The following is a 19924-nucleotide window of genomic DNA, read 5'->3' on the forward strand; positions in this document are numbered from 1 at the left end:
TTAGTCTGTAAATAACACAGAAAGCTATTCATATGTATATTTTTTATTCCCTCTTATTTGTGGAATATTGTAAGTTTATTGTGCATTTTTCAAAGTTCTGTGAACTGTTAATTTTTAGTCCTGCCTGTTGCTCTTGTGTAATGTTGTGTACTTTATTGATTCCCCTTGGGGATCAATAAAGTACTTTCTATCTATCGTTCTCTACCTATCTGTTTCCTGCTTCATAGTTTTAACTTAACTGTGGATTAAAATAACATAACATCAACTCATAAAAGTACAAGCAGGCCATTAATTGACAGCTAGTCTTTACTTTACATTCCCTATTTGACTTATTAAGGCATTAATGTTAATTATAATGTCACTTAGATTAGAATTGAGGAGGTAAAAAATAACCAACAAAAATTGTATCTAGTTGTTCGTCATTTATGGCATCCGTAAAACAATTGGCTTAACGGATGTGACAGTAAAACGTATGTAACTAAACATAAGTTAATTACCCCACTGTTTTGTTTTTGTTTTTAATCTTAAGTATGAGCTGTGTAATGAATGACCAGGTTTCAACTAATGAATGTTCATTTCTTGTACATTATTGCTCCATTTTAAAAGTAGTAATAAATATTTAAAAACTGCATCTTCGTTTATTCTAGTAAAACGATATGTAAACGTGTCTAAAATTCAAAAACTTTTCGAATTGTGTTTTTATTGAATATTTATTTTAAAAGCAGTACTAAAAAAAATGGCGAGTCACGTGACGCAAATGACCCCGTTAGCGCAATCTAAGAGTACTTCCGGGTTAGAGAGAAATCCTGCATGTCACCGTTATAGAGGGTTTTTTTTTTATTTTTTTTTTAAATTATTATTATTAAGAAATAACATTTAGTAAAGATGTCGCGCGGCTCGAGCGCTGGGTTTGATCGTCATATTACTATTTTCTCGCCAGAGGGAAGACTTTATCAAGTGGGTGAGTATAGAAATAGAAGATGTTCTGTTTGTATTTTCATTCATAGTGAGCTGCAATGCTAACATGCTAACGCGCTAGCTATTGTTATTATAGTTGTGTTCAGTTTGCTTTTATGTGAAAGTACATTTTATTCAGAAGTAGAGATAAAAAAAAAAAGCATAGCCCTAGATAAAATTAGCGATTATTAAATTAAAGCGCATTTGTGCATGATTTGATTGGTTACTATGAATGAATATGCTAATCTTTCTATCAACAAAGTCGCGTTAAACTAATCATACATTTATTTAAATAAATGTTTTAAAATAAAAAAAAAATCGTTTTTAAACATTGCGATTAAAGTTTAAATTTAAACGTGTAAATTAATTCTCGTTCACCTTATTTGTTACAATCACATATACAGTAATGGAGGCGTGGTATGTGTGAGTGACGTCTCAAGTCCAAGATGGAGAATACACAGATGTTACACTATGGTCAAAAGTATCTGGACACCTGACTATCACACATACTGTATATGAGCATGTTGGGCTTCACATTCCAAAAATGTGGACTTTAATATTAAAAAACGGCCTTAGATGAGTATCTCTCCTCCTCCACACCTCGACTAGTTTCGGAGTTAATGTTCTCCTGGCTATCCACCAAAGCCAAATTCATCCATCAGAGGCTTCCAGATAGTGAAGCATGATTCATCACTCCACAGAAGATGTTTCCACATCTCCAGAGTCCAGTGTCTGCGCTTTACACCACTCCAGACATTGTGTGTCGTGACCTCAGGCTTGTGTGCAGCTGCTCGGCCATGGAACCCTACTTCACGAAGCTCCTGATGCACGGTCCTTGTCCTGGTGTTGCTTCCAGAGGCAGTTTGGAGCTCTGTAGTGTGTGATGTAACAGAAGATAGGTGATATTTACACACTACACACCTCAGTGCTTGTCTGGCTCTTCATGGCTGAATGTCGTTGCTTCTAGATGCATCCATTTCAGAGAAATCTCACAGACTTTTAATGTGGCAAAGGTGGCGTCCAGTCACACCGCTGTGTTTAAAGTCAGTGAGCGCTTCAGAACGACCCGTTCTACTGCCGGTGTGTGTTTACGAAGAATGCACGGCTGTGTGTTTGATTTTATTCAGCTTTTAGATACACATGTGACCGAAACGCCTGAACTCAATCATTAGGAGGGGTGCACATGCTTTTAAATAGAGTACAGCTCTGCACTACGGTCGAACTTTGGAACTACTAAAAGAGTAACGGTTGCACTGAATGACCGTAATCGTAACCATAAGTTATACATTTAAAAAGTTAAAGACGTAAACAGTAGTAAGTTCGGCGAATACGATTACTCGGGGATTAGTGTGAAATGTCTTCCGACTGAGATAGTGGGATTGGAGGAGTATATACAGCACCAGATATTTTAGAAGTTGCCCGTGATTGTAATATTGTGTTGTTCAAAATATTTTACAGAATATGCGTTTAAGGCCATTAATCAGGGCGGGCTGACGTCAGTGGCTGTGCGGGGGAAAGACTGCGCCATCGTCGTCACACAGAAAAAAGTTCCAGTAAGTTCACGTTCACGTAACACACAGCTTCCGTATGTCTCTCTGTATAAATATCTGTTTGTTAATAATAATAATAATTTCAGGACAAGCTCCTGGACGCCTCTACAGTCACTCATCTGTTCCGCATCACAGACAACATCGGCTGCGTGATGTCGGGCATGACGGGTATGCAGACTTCATAACAAAATATTACAGGATAAATAATACACATTATTCATATTTATTCAGGGATTATTACATGCTGTGTGTGTGTGTGTGTGTGCAGCTGACAGCAAGTCTCAGGTGCAGAGAGCACGTTACGAAGCAGCGAACTGGATGTACAAATACGGCTACGAGATTCCAGTAGACATGCTGTGCAAGAGGATCGCCGACATCTCTCAGGTTTACACACAGAACGCTGAGATGAGACCGCTCGGCTGCTGTGAGTGATGAATACACTGTACACACACACACACACACAAACACACTCACACGTGTGCATGTAAGAATATACACCTTTACCCTCAGGAGAAGTTAGAAATAATAAAACATCAGAACATGTTACTGTAATGTTTCTATAATTAAAAAGACACTTTATATATTTTTTTAATTATATAAGAGACATAAACAGATTAGTGTTGTTTTTTTGTATTTAATTTTGAACATTTTGAACTGCCTTCCGTTTAATCAGCTGTGCAACTCTGTAACTCTGTAGCTGAGGCTCATCGCACATCTTTTCCAATTTAGTTTAATGTATTATTTAAATTAATCAATAATATGTAAATTATAATTTAATAACATTTCTTTTTCCATAATTTTGTTTTGTCATCATGGAAAGAATTAGTATGTTATGTTAATTTTACTGTATTTTTTTTAGACTTACAATTTAATAACTAAATAAATTTAAATTTGAATTATTTAGTTCCTATAGTGTATTTATCTTCATTATCCTGCTTAAATTATTATTTAATTTATTTAACTTAGTTTTCAATTTAAATTTAGTGCTTATTTTATTTCCCGTTGCTTAATAATCTAAATTAAAATATTATTTAAACGTTTTAGTTTATTTAATTTTAGTTTTGTGGGAGAAGAGCAAGTTTGTTTAATTTATTTGAATGTTTAATTAATTAATTAATTAATTAATTGAAATATTGTTTAAACGGTTAATGTAATTAATTTAAGTTTACTTTTCCGGGTGAGGAATGTGTTTGTTTTATTTAATTATAATTGAAATGATTTCTCTTTATTTCAGTTTGTTTGAGGAATTTGTTTATTTCAAGTTGATTTGTTTGTTTTTAAGAAACGATCCGTAACATTGCTGAGGATTTTATTCCTGTAGACTGTAGAACGTTAATATGAGAACTTTCTCATGTTTGCAGGTTTGAAACAGGAGTGTATCAGGTTTATTAGGTGTCTGTATTCGGGGTAATCCAACCTTGACTCTCTCTCTCTCCCTTCTCTCTCTGTCTCTCTCGCTCGCTCGCTCTCTCTCTTCTCTCTCTCTCTCTCTCTCTCTCGCTCGCTCTCTGTGTGTGTCAGGTATGATCGTGATCGGTATGGATGAGGAGTTGGGGCCGCAGGTGTATAAGTGCGACCCTGCAGGTTATTACTGCGGCTTTAAGGCCACAGCAGCCGGAGTGAAACAGACCGAAGCCATCAGCTTCCTGGAGAAGAAAGTTAAGAAGAAGCACGACTGGACCTTCGAGCAGACCATCGAGGTGCAGTAACCATGAAGCAGAACTCCCTCCTGTTTGTGATGCAGCTGGACAAACGACCGGGCTGTGAGAATGAGAGAAATGAGGACTGGAAGGAATCCATAAAAATAATCAAATAAACAGATGATAAAATAATAATAATAATAATGATAGTGATTATACAATGCAATAATAAGAAGAAAGACAGACATTAAAAAGCAACGAAAGAAAGAAAACGAATGAATGTCTGTGTGTACATGGGTGTGTCTGTCTAAATGGGCATGACTGTATAAATGGGCGTGTGTGTGTAATTGGGGGCGTGTCTGTGTATACATGGGTTTGTATGTCTAAATGGGCATGACTGTATAAATGGGCGTGTGTGTGTAATTGGGGGGTGTGTCTGTCTAAATGGGCATGACTGTATAAATGGGCATGTGTGTGTAATTGGGGGCGTGTCTGTGTGTGATTGGCAGACGGCGATCACCTGCTTGTCCACGGTGCTGTCCATCGATTTCAAGCCGTCGGAGCTGGAGGTGGGAGTGATCACGGCACAGGAGCCCAAGTTCAGGTGAGAGTTTAATCAGTGCTCCATCACGTCTGCTCATACATTCATTCTTTACATTTACCTTGTAAACCTTACATTTAGCTTATAAAGTTAGTGGGTTTTCCCCTCATTTTCCATGTTTATTTATCTATAATTATACTAAAGTAAACCCCATGGAAATTGTTGGCTTTTTTTTTTATTTTATTTGTACAAGCAAACATTTGATCCTCTTTGAAACAGTGCCTATTAATGAAGTTGATACACTATGTCAAATGATACAGTTTGCCAATGAGCACATAGGCAAAGACCAGACCTTTTGGAATAATGTGCTCTGGACAGACGGATCAAAGATAGAGTTGTTTGGCCACAGTAACAGCAGACATGTTTGGCGCAGACCAAAGACAGCTTTTCAGGAGAAGCACCTCATACCAACTGTGAAGTACGGTGGTGGAAATGTTATGGTTTGGGGTTGCTTCACTGCCTCAGGGACTGGACAGCTTGCATTCATTGATTTATCTATGAATTCTGCATCATGTCAAAGAGTGCTTGAAGATAACGTGAGGATATCTGGAGCAAATCCACCAAGGAACGACTCAAAAAGAAGAAATGGAGGGTTATAGAATGCCCAGATTTGAATGCCTGGATTTGAATCCCATTGAAATATTGTGGGGGGATTTGAAATGGGCGGAACATGCAAGAAAACCCTCAAACATCTTACAACTGAAAGAATATTGCATGCAAGAGTGGTCAAAAATTCCAGCAAGCCTGGTGGACAATTATGCAAAACACATACAAGTGTTATTTCTGCTAAAAGGGGCAATACTAGCTTCTGAGGCCAAGGGTGTACTTACTTTTTCACAGAAGAATATCACATCTATTGATATTTCTAGTGAATAAATGATTGAAAATCTCATTTTCCTTGTGGTTTTGTTCAAATATATCGACGTCATTAACAGGCACTCTTTCAAAGACGATCAAATGTTGAAAAGATTGTCCAAAAATGTCAAAAAAGCCAACTGTTTCCATGGGGTGTACTTATTTTTTCACATGCATGCGTGTGTGTTGCTGTGTGTGTGTATATGTATATATATATATATATATATATATATATATATATATATATATATATATATATATATATATATATATATATATATATTACACTTTTATAAATATTATGGAATATTTTTATGAATATTTTTTATTTCTCTTGAATATTTCTTGTTTGCTCAGTCTGTCTCTCTCTTTATCTCTCTGTCTGTCTATCTCGTGATCAGAGATTACCTGTATAGATTATATAGATGGGTGTTGGATCGGTGTGATGTATATTGAGAATCGTGATATGATTTCGTATGAGAACGTGATTTTTTTTGTAACATCACCCAGACCTAGAGAGTGAATGACTGAACACTGAACGAGGTTACAGGAAGTAGGAAATTTATAAAAATGCACACTTCATAAAATTCACTGGGAAATGATGAGGTCAGGGACGTGAATCACTCTACTTCCTCCTTCCTCATCAGCACAGAAAACACACCTGTCGACCAGAACATGAGATTAAAATGAAATTCAGAGGGACAGCTCGGCTTGTTTGACGGGTTTTTGACGCCACGTGTCTTTAGCGTGTCATTTTATACGTCCCAAGGTCATATTCACAGTGTAACAGCACACAGTGTTATTAAAGTGCAGTCCGTTCCCCTGGGATCTAGCTCGTGTGAACAAGTAAATGAGCTAAATACTTTGCTCTGGTGCTGAATATGTGTGATCCATCATTGTTTGTTTTTTTCCCATTTCTTCTTCATCAGGCATTCTGAGATAAAAGATGTACTGCTCTTTTTTGTAACATTGTATATTATTTTGTTCAGACTTTTGACTTATTAAATATATATGTATATACACACACAGTGGGGTAAAGAAAGGTATTGAAACTCTTCTATTTTGCATTCTTTTCTAATTTAAGCTAAAATTCTTGAGTAAAAAGTAGAATCTTGTATTTCATATTTGCATAATCTCTTACTTAATTTCTTAATGACGGCGTGAACTCCACGTTTGTGTAAAACCTGACGATCCACATTACATCAGAGTCGTCTAAAACGAGCTTCAATGAAAGAAATACTCGAGGAAAATCTGATCTTTTTTACAAACGAGTGAACATGGTCAATAGTGCAGAATCAAACATTTTCTAAATTCTAAAACTTTGTTTACTTCTGTGTGTGTGTGTGTGTGTGTGTGTGTTACTTTAGGCAAATTACACAAAGATTCCAGAGAAACAGGACCAATTCTGGGCAGAAATCCTTCATTAGCTATGCAGTAAAGCTACCGTGCTAACGACACCAAGCTTACATTTATAAATTTTTTTCATTTAGCAGACGATTTTATACAATGCGACTTAAAAATGAGGAAATACAAGCAAAGCGATAAATCAAGCAGAGAACAGTACAAGTAGTGCTACTGTACAAGATCTTTTAATTGAGTTCTGGAAGAAGTAAAGTGCGCAGAGTCAAAGTATAAGAGCCAGAGTAAGGTTCCTTTTTTTTCTTTCTTTCTGAGGGTAATGTGGGGTTGGTATTGTAGGGGTTAGTTAAGTGTTCAGGGAAGAGGTGGGTCTTTAGCTGTTTTTTGAAGATAGTGACAGATTCTGTGGTCCAGATTGAGGTTGGAAGATCATTCCACCACTGAGGGACGGTTAGTGTGATGGTTCTGGAAAGGGACCTTGAGCCACGCTGAGTAGGCACCACTAAACGTTGGTCGTTAATCAATCACAGATTGCGTGAGTGAAAGTAAGCCTTCAGGAGAGAGTTGAGGTAGGGGGGTGATGTTCCATACAAGGTCTGCTTCACAGTGGATGTGGTGTTTGTGTCAGCGTGATGAGCAGTGTATGTAAAACTGTTTTTATTACAAAGACCTTAAAGTTCAGTGTTGGCCTCACCAAGCCAGAGGACCATTTCCTGCGTGTGTTCGGAGTCTCCTCTAGGTCTTCTGGCTAAACTCCAAATGGGATTTCTTATGACTCGACACTCTTCCGAACCCCAGATTTGTTTTATGTGGCATTTCCAGGTTGTGAAAAGCAGATCACAACCCACCAATAGGGGGTGAATACTTATGCAATCACGAAACTTTTAAAGTTTGGTTGTTTTTTTTGATAATTCATTTCTCAAACTATTTAGATGATATTGATTTCTCCCTGTAAATTATTCCTCAGGTTCTTATGAGTCGAAATGAAGTTTGTTTGTTTATATTTCATATATTTTTGTCTGTGTGTCTTTCAGGATTCTCTCTGAGGCGGAGTTAGATGCTCACCTGGTGTGTCTGTCTGAGCGAGACTGAGCTCAGGGAACCACGGCACTGTGGGAAATGTGTAGAACGCTGTATAAGTGATTAACACCTTGTTTCTCTGTATATTTCTCTGTATGATTAAAGCTGTTTTTGGAGAAAAATAGAATTGTTGGTTTGTTGTTCTGCGAAACTAGTTAGTTCCTGTTGTAAACAGCTATAAACAGTCTTTCTCTCACCGGCCCTCTCTTTATTCTCTCCTGAAGTTAATAAGACAGAAAAAACGCAGCTTGTCACGTTACCGAGAAACCGCAAAGAAGCGTAAAATTCTCTGTCCTGAAGTCACAGCTTCACCTCTGACTGTTACAAAACACTGACACTGGAGACTCCTTCCATAAACATTACATAAACATCTCTGTGCAGAGAACATCACCATGTAAACGATTACACACTTAGTCTGGCTTTACTCATGTCCACTGTACGAGTCCCTGGGAATGAGCTGTTACTATAGAAACGATAATGTATTAGATCGAATGCGTTAATTATAAATAAACCTGTGATTTCCAGCTGCGTTACCGTCAGAGCCACTGTTACAGACAATTAATCAACACCTTCTGACCGATCACAATCCAGAAATCAACAGCTGTGATGTGTCTGCGTTTGGTAACCATGGCAACAGGGTTTAGCGCTGTATGCCGAATGATGTCAAATGATGTCATTGTGGAATCTGGGATTGTGAAACATTACAAAACATTGTGATGATTACACAATATAATAACTATGAGTAATATATTACAGATCCTAAACCTCATTCATTTATGGAAAGGCAGCACTCAGGCTGATACTGTACAGTATTATATACATGTTGGGATCAGTGCCTGGCATTTATGATAACAAGCATATTAATAAAAGAAAAGACGTAAAGTTATTAGAGAGTTTCTGTTCTCTTACAAACTTCTGTGATGAAGGAAATCTTTAAAACTCAACACACTGACACGTTAAACGTCGGATGATTAGATTTAATCAGTACGGGTGTGCAAACTTTTGCACTTAGCCCTGTACAGACAAGAGGATTAATAAGTATGGGGTGTGTAACAGAGTCAGGTTAAAGTGCTAGTCCTCTACAGTAATGAGTGACTATAGAAGGACTCACTGTATTTGATATATTACATATGTACTTCATACATATGATACTATATCGCTCTGAGTCACGTGTCACATGACACGTTTATCAGAATCTGCAGTGAAACGGTTTCACTTCTTTAGGAAAAGAAAATGGAAGTGATTGAAGACGGGGTTCTCCACATGGTTCTCGTTACTTTTGAGCAGCTCTTTACGTACTGAACAGTGACTCAGGACTGAGATATTACATGAATCATGTATGAGGGTGAGGTTAGACGTTTTATATCTTATATATCATGTTGTTCTGTTTGTAGCTTCATAAAGAGGCCAAACATTCCCAACAAACAATTCTGGATTAATAGTGGAAATGAATCCCTTTTCTTTGTTAGTTGTTTAAATAATAATAATAATAATAATAATAATAATAATAATAATAATAATGTGGTAAATAAAACTAAAATATTAATAATCTGTGGATGAGATTAATGAAATAATTCTGTTAATGTATGAAACTTTTGTGAAATGTCTTGAGCAACTGTTTTTTGTTTTATTTTTTGTAGAAAATGGGTTCCAGTTACAACAGTTTAGGAAACTTAGAACTCCCATCCATCCATCCATCCATCCATCCATCCATCCATCCATCCATTTTCCATACCACTTATCCTCCACAGGATCACAGGGAGCCTCAAGTCTTATCACAGGACATAATCTCTCTCTCACACACACACACTATGGTTAATTTAGAGATGACAATCAGTCTATAACTGGGGGAGGAATCTGGAGTACCCAGAGGAAACCCCTGAAGCACAGAAACCAAACCCCCAACCCTGGAGGTGTGACGTGAACATGATAACCACTAAGCCACTGTACCCCCTGAGCTAAGGTCACTTATGAACCCTTAATGAACCCTCGCTTGTTCTTCGGGGGTTATAAGCCACAATAGAAAGGGTAAAGAGTAGATCCACTTTAGGAAACCTCTGAAGATTTCTTATGAGTATACATGAGGATTCTTTGGTTGTTCCTCTGGTGAAAACCTTTAATGATTCTCAGTAGAACTTTACACCAAAGTGCTCCTCCATATTAGAAAATCTTTTAATTTAAGAGTTTGGATTCCAAATAAAATAGTGTTGTACAAATAAATATTCTTCTTCGTATTATTATTATTATTATTAAACAAGGTGTTGAGTGTCTCATGATTTAAGTTCTTGTTGTTAGAAAAGCACTAAAAACTGATGAACTCAGGCTGGAATTCACCCGCAGCACATGACTGAGTGATGATGCATGGTTATTTAACTGAAGTTTTCCCCTCAGGATTAAAACTCAGAGGAGAACAAAGCCGTGGAGTTTCCCTAAAGGTTAACATCAGTCTCCATAAATCCTCTAAACATTTCGTTTGGAGAAAAATAATTATGTCTGTTCTGAGATGTTGGATATGAATTGCTAAGATAAGATGTGTAATACACTGTACGCATGTAAGTGTTGGAGAAAGGGTACTGTAGTGTACTGTTCCCTGTCACTGGACTGGTTCTGTAGTACCTTCAGTATCTTTTATAAAGGTGTAAAGATACTACAAATACATTTAACACTTTACACTGAAAGCTAAATAATTATCTTTATATATATATATATATATATATATATATATATATATATATATATATATATATATATATATATTCATGAATTAAACCTTTCAGAGGTTTTATCCACTACTCCTACAACTGGGAATATTTGGGAAATTCCAAAACTGTTTATTTTTAGTAATGTAATAAAGGATTTTTTTTTTTCCATCAGAGGTTCAGCTCTGTACTGTCCCAGATGATTCAATGATCTTCACACTGTTTTGTTGGCCAAGAGGAAATTTTTGGCTTTTCTTTTCTTTTTTTTAAAAAAAAGAAAAGAAAGAAAGAAACCATAGGGGAAGTTTTGTTGAAAGTGAGTCACTTATGACCCCACTCTCTACCAACATAAAAAATTAATAAATACAAAATCATTCACTGAGTCAGAGTCACTGATTCCGTTACAGAAACGATACTGTTCACTGTACAGCGTCAGGATGCAGTCAGTAATTTTAGCTTTTCCATCGGAGACATGCTTTATTTCCCCCACCACAGAAAAGAGAAAAAAAAAAGAAAAAGTTCAAAATCAACAAGCAGACGAAGGATTCAACGGAATGTTCTTTTTTTTAATAAAAAATGTTTTATGGTCATATACACAATAATATATTCAAGATGTACAATAGTGTCATTATTAACAATTTACAAGTATAAAAATAGAACTTTTAACTTCTTTTTTTTTTTTTTTACAATATAATACACTTGCATCTCAGGTACAGTCACTTCAGGGATTTTTGAGGAAGGGAAGAAATTTCCCATAATCCCTGCATTCTGAGCACCTATTTCAGCCTCATGTTTCATTCTTCCATCTCCTTGTTGTGCGTAGAGGAGTCTGAGCCGTCACGTCACGTCACGCCATGTAACGCCACGTCACGTGATCCACGGCCGTCATCACGAGGACCAGCTGCCTTCTGTTTTGCTTCATGGGAAAACTCAGTCCCGTTTTTTTTTTTTTTTCTCGTTTCTTTAGTTCACTTCACTTCCCGAAAAAATGAATGTCATCGTACATCTGTGAGGAAAAACAAGAAACTTATTAATCACTGATCACACTCGTACACGATTTTAAACAGCTTGAAAAAACGTTAAAATTTTTTTTTAAAAAACCTTCATCAAACTTCAAACTTACACAGTCCTCGTCAGACATGAGCTCATCCTCGCTCTCGCTCTCGGAGTCGGGAAACTCGCGAAGCTCGGACGCCGTCTTTGCGAACAGTTGCTGTCTGATTTCACCGTTTTGCCGGCCGAAGGTCAGGTGATACGGGACGTGTCCACCGTAGGTCACACTGTTGACGTCTGCGCCAAGCGCAATTAACTGCTGCACGAGGGCCAGATTCTGGAGATCCACAGCCAGGTGGAGGCACGTGCGACCGCTACACTGTTCCTGAAGGAAATAAAGAAACCTTGTTAGTCCCCTTTACCTCAGTAAACAGTTTTATTTTCAGAACCTGTTACAACACACTCTTGTTGACTTCCATGGGTGATCAAGTGGCCTTGAACATTTATTCAGGAGCTCTTTGGATCGGGTTTGGTTTGACTGATTGCTATGAGTTTGTAAACGTTAATGTTAATGCACAGAGAAGTGAAGATTGGAGTTCCACACATCTCTCTTCTATAGGCTACCTCTGGGTACCATTACTCATGAAAATAGTATTATCTTCCACTGCTATGCAGATGGCACACAGCTGTATGTCCTACCACTGTCACAGTCAACAAGCGTGTGTTTTAAACAAAAACACACTAAAAAGTTTATAGTCCATGTATAGAAATACAAACCTTGGCATTAATATCTGCACCCAGTTGCACAAGATTCTCGACCAACGACAGGAAGCCACAGATGGACGCTATGTGCAGACACGTGTGTCCTGTAATTCAAAAAAGAAGAATAAGATTTTTTTTAAAAACACTGATAACAGTGATGTTAAAGCTGATTAGAGAGTGAACAGGTGAAAGAAATGCAGCGTGAAGAGACCGTACTCACCGCTGTAGTTTGGGACAGACAGGATGCTGCGCAGGTGATGTGTGTTAATTTGCGTGAGTACGGAGAAACAGGACAGCGAGCCTCTCCTGCAGGCGATGTGCAGCGCCGTGTTTCCGCTCTGATCCACCGTACGCGGGTCACAGCCGGCTTTCAGCAGCTTCTCCACGATGTGCGGCTGCTCCATGATGACAGCCAAGTGGAGCGCGGTCTAGAGAAACACACGGCAAAGAGAAACACGTTTAGTCGAGATATACTTTCATTATTACACTAAAGAGCAAGTCCTCAATCATTCTGCAGAGCTTCAGATTTAAAATACTCCGATGATGTTTTATTCCAGAACTTTCCACCTACAAAAAAAATTTGGTTCTGAATTGATGTTATGAATAAGCTTTATTCTTTTTAGTTTTTTTTATTATTATAATTTATTAAAAATAATAAGTAGCCATATAAATAATACATATATTGGCAAAGACAATATTAAAAAGCTTTTGAAAATGTTTTAAATATATATTAATAAAATGTAAAATAAATATCATAAGCAAATACATAAAATGCCATAAAGTATTATGGTTGGTTGTTGGGGGGGGGTGGGGGGGTGGAAAAAGACTTATTTCCCTGGGATTAAAAAAACCCAATTCTAATTCTTTCATTCTTTTTTGTTGTTTTGGTTGTTTTGGTAATTACCTGTCTCTGGTGGTTCTGTCTGTTGAGGAATGGGTCGTTGATGCAGTGCTTGATGATCTGGAGGGCTTCATTCTCAGCCTCGTGTATGATGGCGAGATGCAGGTACCTGGAAAAATAATGTGGGTTGCTATTTAGAATTGATCGTGTAGAGAATTACCAGCAGAGGAAGTGGTTTAAAACTCGGGCGTTTCGCAACTCTGGAGTTTTTTTTTGAAGGTTATTTCCACCCAGTGAGGCTTTGACACATCTGACGCATGATCAGGGTTTTGGCTGCGCGCCAGGGACTTTCCGACTTTCTAGCGCCCCCTGTGTTCATCAAACCCATCGAACCCAGTTCACTTACTTCTGATTTAAACACTTTTTACACTCATGCATGCAAATAAATAAATAAATAAATAAATAAATAAATGCAAATACAAATAAATAACCACAATAAACACGCACGCACACATTGTAGTGAAATGCGTAAAATGTCTAACGCGCATTTTATTACCTATTTATTTTTATTTGTTTTTTAAAAAACAATTTTCCTGCTTAATGCAAATATGTGAATAAATCATTAAAGAGAAAGAAAACACTTACGTGTCTCCATCCTCGGTGATTTCATACTTCCAGGATTGGTGTGTGTGCGCACTGTCCTGCGCGCTCCTGGGCAGCTCCAGATCCGCCATTTCCTGCACCAGCTGCTGATATTCATCCTCCTTTAACGAGTCCATGCCGCTGTCCAAGCGATCATCCGTGTGTTTCGCGTTTTTCGGATCCATGTCGTCTGAATAGTCCAGTCGGTTATTCCTCGTAGGGGCTGTGTGAATATCCATGACTGCTTTCTTTATATCTGTGAGCTCTCTGTCTCTGTGTGTGTCTGTGAGGGAGTGTGACCGAGCAGGGCTGAGGGAGGTGTTTATAGTCTGCGCTCAGGAGGGGATTTCCACTCCAGCGTCCTGATTAGCGCGGGGAACTCAGGGCGGGTTTTTATTCACAGAATTTCCCTCACTGTGAGCAGAGTAAGAATGAAATTTGTGCTTTTCCTATTACACACACACACACACACACACACACACACACACACACAGAACAGTTCCACAGTGCAATAATCATGTGAATAAGTGAATGAACCTTGGGCATGAATGATAGACAGAGAGACAGACAGATAGACAGACAGGTCCACAGCTCAGGAGCTCAGTGCCTTCCCTGAGCTAACATGATTAGCATCATATTAACATCACATCATGCACATTTTACATAAACAAATCCAACATGAACTTTTTGTAGAAATGCATATAGAGTGTATAAACTCTTTATTATCTGAATATCTAAATACAACTATCGGATTCTTTAGCAGCCGCATTAAAAACCTCACCGAACACTGCGTCCGAGTTCTGCTTAAACATTTGCAAAAAACTGGTTTCCCCTTTGGGTAGTTTACTGCGTACTTTAATGGTTTACTGCGTACTTAAACGCTTTCTGACAGGGAAACGCTGCGGTAAAATTTGACATGGAAGATTCTGTTAAAGCCGTAACCGGAGAACCCTTGTATAGGTTCTAGATGTGAGCTTATTTCCATAAGGGTGTCACAATAAAGAAAAACAAATGCTTTAATTTTGCAAAATAAACCGTATTACAAACGGTTTAATTCTCGAATTGTTCTCGGGTTATTGAATAGTTTCCTTGTGGAACATCCAGTTATAAGGTTCGACATTAAAACATTTAATCATTTTCTTAGAGGAACCTTGGAAAGAACCGTGAAAAGTTCTAGATTTAAGAGTGTGAAGCACCGTTAAATCCTGTGCATAGATCTTAAGAGTTTATCACAGGTTTTACTCCTGCGCATGCAGGTACACTCGGAGAATTTAGATAATTAAGTGTTCTTAGTTTCCTTAAAAGGTTTCTGAGCTCTGTCTGATGTTCAAACACTCTTTTGTCAGGATCGACAGAGAACCTCTAAGGGTTCTTTAGAAAACTTTAAGAGTCACAACCAAAAGAACTTTTAGATTTGACCTTCTTCCCCGTAACGAAAAAGAGATGCTGCAGTTTTCCTGTTTTGCAATAATTGTTCCCCAAAAGTTCTCAGTTCTTAGGTTCCGCAAAGGTTCTTAGAAATAGTACTAATACAATTCTACTTCGAATCTTGTGTGTGATGATATACTGCTAGAAAACGCTTGATATATTTCTAAATAGTTAAAGGTACTCATCTTCCTTAAACGGTTCTTTCTGACAGGGAAACATTCTGTTGAAGGGTTTTTCAGGAAACGTTAAGGTTCCACCCAGAGGGACAGACTGAAGAAGGTTCTAGATTTGACCTTCTTTCCTGAGCGTGTAATAATAAAGAAATGTAAATGTTGTACTTTTGTCCTTTGCAATGATGGTACACTGTTAGCTGTTAATTGGTTCCTTAAGGGATTCTTTGTGAATAGTTAAGAGTTCTGCGCTCCCAGAAGTGCTTATACATCAAACCGGAGAACCTTTAAGGGTCTAGATTAAGCTTTTTTTGTTTGTTATGCTAAGCGTATGACTGTAGTAAAGATGCAGTAAAAAGTCAGGAACCCATGGGAATATACTGATGCAAAAGAGTGATCAAGCGGCTGAGAAGCTGAGGAAGTGTGTAGAGGTGGTAACGGTGAACATGTACAGAATATTCTGTAAATAATAAATACAAAATTAGTTTTATGTGGTTTGACTCCCATCGTTTCCTGATATTTCAGACACCCTGTAGCTTGTTACATGCTTTGTTCAACTTGGAGGTTGTTTTTATGATGCAAAAAGAATGAAAATGGATTTTATTTTTTTTTTAAAGTATGAAGCAGACTGAGTAGTAAGGATGCGTTGAATGTGTGGCGTGAGTTACGAGTGCTCTGTAGAAATGGAAGGCCCCTCAGTCCGGGGTTTATGGGAGTGTTTTGTGACTTTGCTGGGACTCTCCCTGCAGAAAACACCAGCGCTGATCGTCTTCGCTGGGGCTGACTAAAGCTTAGCAATTTTCCATTCACACATTCCCTGTGGTTTGGCCCTCACTTCTGTATAAAATAAAATGTCTGCCATTTTATTTTCACTCACTCACACACACACACACACACACACACACACACACACACACACACACACATACACACACAGTAACAAGTATAACAAGTTTTACTCTTGTGCATGCTAGTTCACTAAGGGATATGGGGTTTTTTCATTTCCTTAAAAGACTCCAGTTCTAGTCTGGAACCCTGTTCTGATATGGAAGCACTCTGTTGTAGGGTTCTGCACTGAAACTTTAAGGATTCCCCTGGAGGCACAACCACTGAAACCTTACAGTATATCACTTATAGATGTGAACATTTTGGGGGGGGTGTTTCAGAATAGTGTAATAATAAAAGAATGCATACTTTTAAAAAAAGTTCTACTTGGAACCTTTTCTGACAAGGAAACACTGTTGTAAAGTTTGACATGGAAACTTTAAGGGTTCCCCTTAAGGGGTAATAAAAGAAACCTTATATATGTGTTAGAGTTGACCTCATTTCTCTATAAGTGTGTAATAATAAAGAAAAATAAATGCTGTAATTGTGTCAACCCTAACCTAAGGGTTCTCAACTGACTAAACAACAAAATACCTTGTTGTACAAAAGGGACATCCGAAAGAAAATGTAAGGAACCCAAATTTTTGACAGGTTTTAACCAGTTTTTAACTAGTCCTCTGCGTGCAGGTAGAAATAACACTAATTTTATTTATTAAATGTTCACAGCTTTATAAAAAAGACTGTAATTTGGAATCTTGAAGGGTTTTGCAAAAGACTTGAAGGTTCCCTATTGAGGTACGACTTTTATGATGTTTTTTTTTTTCTTGTTTGCAATAATAAAGAAAATAATGCTGTAATTTGGTCTTGTGATGAAGGCTCTCTGTTAGAACAACTGTTTCCTGTAGGTTTTTTTTCTTTTTCTGACGGATATCTGGGGGGTTACACTTGAGGAGCTTTAAATACCTCACTTCCTCACTTCTGTCTAGCATGTATTCGTCCACACCCCCCCCCCCCCCCCCCCCCCCCCACATGCGTGTGGTTTCCAAAATGGTGTACGACGCAGAGGAATGCGTCAGAATTCGCAGCCAGAATCGATGCAGATCTACACGTCTGCTGCAGACTGATCACAGAATGAAAATCTAGACTGTGGTTGTACTTTTTTAAAACAAAAGAGAGCTGAGGATTTGTTTGGGGGCGTCCGGTTTCACTAAACAGACAATCAAAAAAAAATTCAGAGGGGAAACTCCGTCTGTGTAGTTAGACGTGGGTTTGTGTGACTACCTGACTGACAATAGAACTGGAAACCACTCAGTGTCTGTTTACATTCCACAGGATCTTCCTAGCAACCATCTCCAAGACACACAGTTCAGTTCGTGATACTGAGACACACCGTGGCGAGATGAGAGAACACACCCGTGTGTGTGTTACGTCACAGTCCTTTGTTCCTGACGCATTAACACACACACAAAAATTCCTCATGTTCTTCTGAGGGTACACTGGGAGTGGCTTAGAGAAAACGTTCACAGGGACGCCGTCTAACCTTTCACCTCATTATGAAATACGTCCCCAGGTAGCAGGGAACATTCTCAGAATAGTTTTCAAAAGTTTTGAGGAAGGTCATGCTGTCCCTCTGTGGTGGGGAATAAACTTCTAACCTCAATCCAGAAAGCAGAATCCGTAACTATCTTCAAAAAGAGGCTAAAGACCCACTTAACTAACCCCTCACTTATCCCCATTCAAATGAATAAATAAATAATTCTGCACTTACGCTGGCTCTTACACCTCTACTCTGTGCACTTTGCGCCTCTAGAACTCAATTTAAAATATTGTATGGTAGCACTACTTGTATCGTTCTCCACTTGATATGTTGCTTTGAAAAATAAAAAAAACAACAACAACATATTATTATGTAAACTTTATTTTCCCATCTGTAAGTCGCTTTGGATAAAAGCCTCAGCTAAATGAATAAAATGTAATGCAATGTAAATGTGTTTTGAAAAGAATGAAAATACATTATTAAGGAAAATGTATGTACGGAATGTGATTGTGTGGTTTATGTGTATGCGTGTATTGATGCACTGCTGAGCAGTTTCTGAAAGTTCATTGTTCTTCGATGCAATGACAGTAAAGTTTTCTATTCTATTCTATACTATAGCTACGTAGGTCTCCTCCTTCCATTAAAGAACATTATTAGAACGTTCAGAACCACTGAGAACTAATACAGAGTGTTAGCAGAACATCAGAACCCAGTTTCAAGAAGCTCAGGTTGTAATGTTAAAAAAAATAAATAAAGTTCCTGCCTGAAATTCCTCAAGTATAAAGAGTGTCATTAGAACTTTTAGTAAAGTGTTCAAGAGGTTCAGGTCAGCTTGTAAAGTTTATGGTCTAGAACCTCACACAAACACATTTTTTTTTATATAGACAGTAAGCTACTATTTATTGTAACATTCAAAAACCAGAAATGAAAACCTGACCGATTGAATGAAAAGGTCCTACAGTAGAACCGTAGCTTTCTAAAAGCATGCAGTATAATATGGGTTTGCTTTGCAATCTTATTAGAACGTTGCTCACACGACATTTCCATTCAGAATAAAAAGAGCGTAGTATCTGAAAGTTCAGATAAGCGTTATCTGAAAAACGTTCTTGTAACTTTCCAGAGCTCAGCTTAGTAGAGCGCTGTGGAAAGAAAAAAAACTAGTACACAAACTGTCGCATCAGGGTTGTGTGAAGGTTGTCAGAAAACGTTCTCAGAACACTAAACACTAAAAGTTCTTAGATTTAAAAGTTCCTAGATCCTTCCTGATTTTGCTTGCTTTAAAGTGTATTATCAGAAACTTCAGAACTGTTGATCATCTATATCGCTTGATAACAGAGACACCGTTATCAGAATGTTTCATTACTATTTGACAGTTTACATACATAACGTTACTACAACGTTCTATAAACATATGCGGTAATACGGGTTATTGCCCAGTACATTATGTGGAAATACAATGTTGGTGTCAGTCATTGAAAATGTTGCACCAGTGTTGCAGGAATGTTTATATATGTGTTACCTAGCAACATTCTAAAAAAATACACAGAACACACCTTTAAAAAAAGTTTAGTATGAGTTTATTAAACATTTTTTCCTCCTAGATCTTCCTAGATGTTGCAGAACACACCCAAATGTCTCCGTCTGGGGGTTAATAAAGTATTATCTTATCTTATCTTATCTTATCTTATCTTATCATTTCTCTCTGTTCTACCACAAATTCAGTTTAATATATTCAATGTTCATTCAATTTATATTTTTCCATAATTAAGTGATGAAAGATACATGTTTTAATCACTTAAGATCAATTCAGTTTGAATTTTGTACACATATCTCTGTGTGTGTGTGTGTGTGTGTGTGTGTGTGTGTGTGTGTGTGTGTGTGTGTGTGTGTGTGTTTGTGTGTGTGTGTGTGTGTGTGTGAGTGAGAGAGAGGAGGGGGGTCATGATGTTTTTGACCTTGTTCTTGTTTTTTATGGTTTTTAGTTT

General features: G+C 37.6%; 2 protein-coding genes across 2 annotated transcripts; one reads left to right on the forward strand and one right to left on the reverse strand.

Annotated features, from left to right (window-relative positions):
* The first annotated feature begins 778 nt into the window (after positions 1 to 778).
* psma6b (proteasome 20S subunit alpha 6b) lies at positions 779 to 8169 on the forward strand. Its single transcript, XM_017456754.3, has 7 exons — positions 779 to 961; positions 2416 to 2510; positions 2594 to 2675; positions 2776 to 2931; positions 4029 to 4207; positions 4657 to 4751; positions 7997 to 8169. Exons 1-7 carry the CDS (start codon positions 886 to 888, stop codon positions 8052 to 8054), a joined length of 741 nt encoding a protein of 246 aa, XP_017312243.1. The 5' UTR covers positions 779 to 885; the 3' UTR covers positions 8055 to 8169.
* A 3117-nt stretch (positions 8170 to 11286) lies between these two features.
* Positions 11287 to 14292, reverse strand: nfkbiaa (nuclear factor of kappa light polypeptide gene enhancer in B-cells inhibitor, alpha a). Its single transcript, XM_017456746.3, has 6 exons — positions 13983 to 14292; positions 13401 to 13506; positions 12717 to 12924; positions 12512 to 12600; positions 11865 to 12119; positions 11287 to 11747 (listed from the first exon to the last, which is right to left on the reverse strand). The coding sequence occupies exons 1-6, from the start codon at positions 14216 to 14218 to the stop codon at positions 11715 to 11717; spliced, it is 927 nt and encodes a 308-aa protein (XP_017312235.1). The 5' UTR covers positions 14219 to 14292; the 3' UTR covers positions 11287 to 11714.
* Between the last annotated feature and the right edge of the window lie 5632 nt (positions 14293 to 19924).

The sequence above is a fragment of the Ictalurus punctatus genome, chromosome 25, assembly GCF_001660625.3.
Source record: "Ictalurus punctatus breed USDA103 chromosome 25, Coco_2.0, whole genome shotgun sequence".
In the NCBI taxonomy this organism is placed as follows: domain Eukaryota; kingdom Metazoa; phylum Chordata; class Actinopteri; order Siluriformes; family Ictaluridae; genus Ictalurus; species Ictalurus punctatus.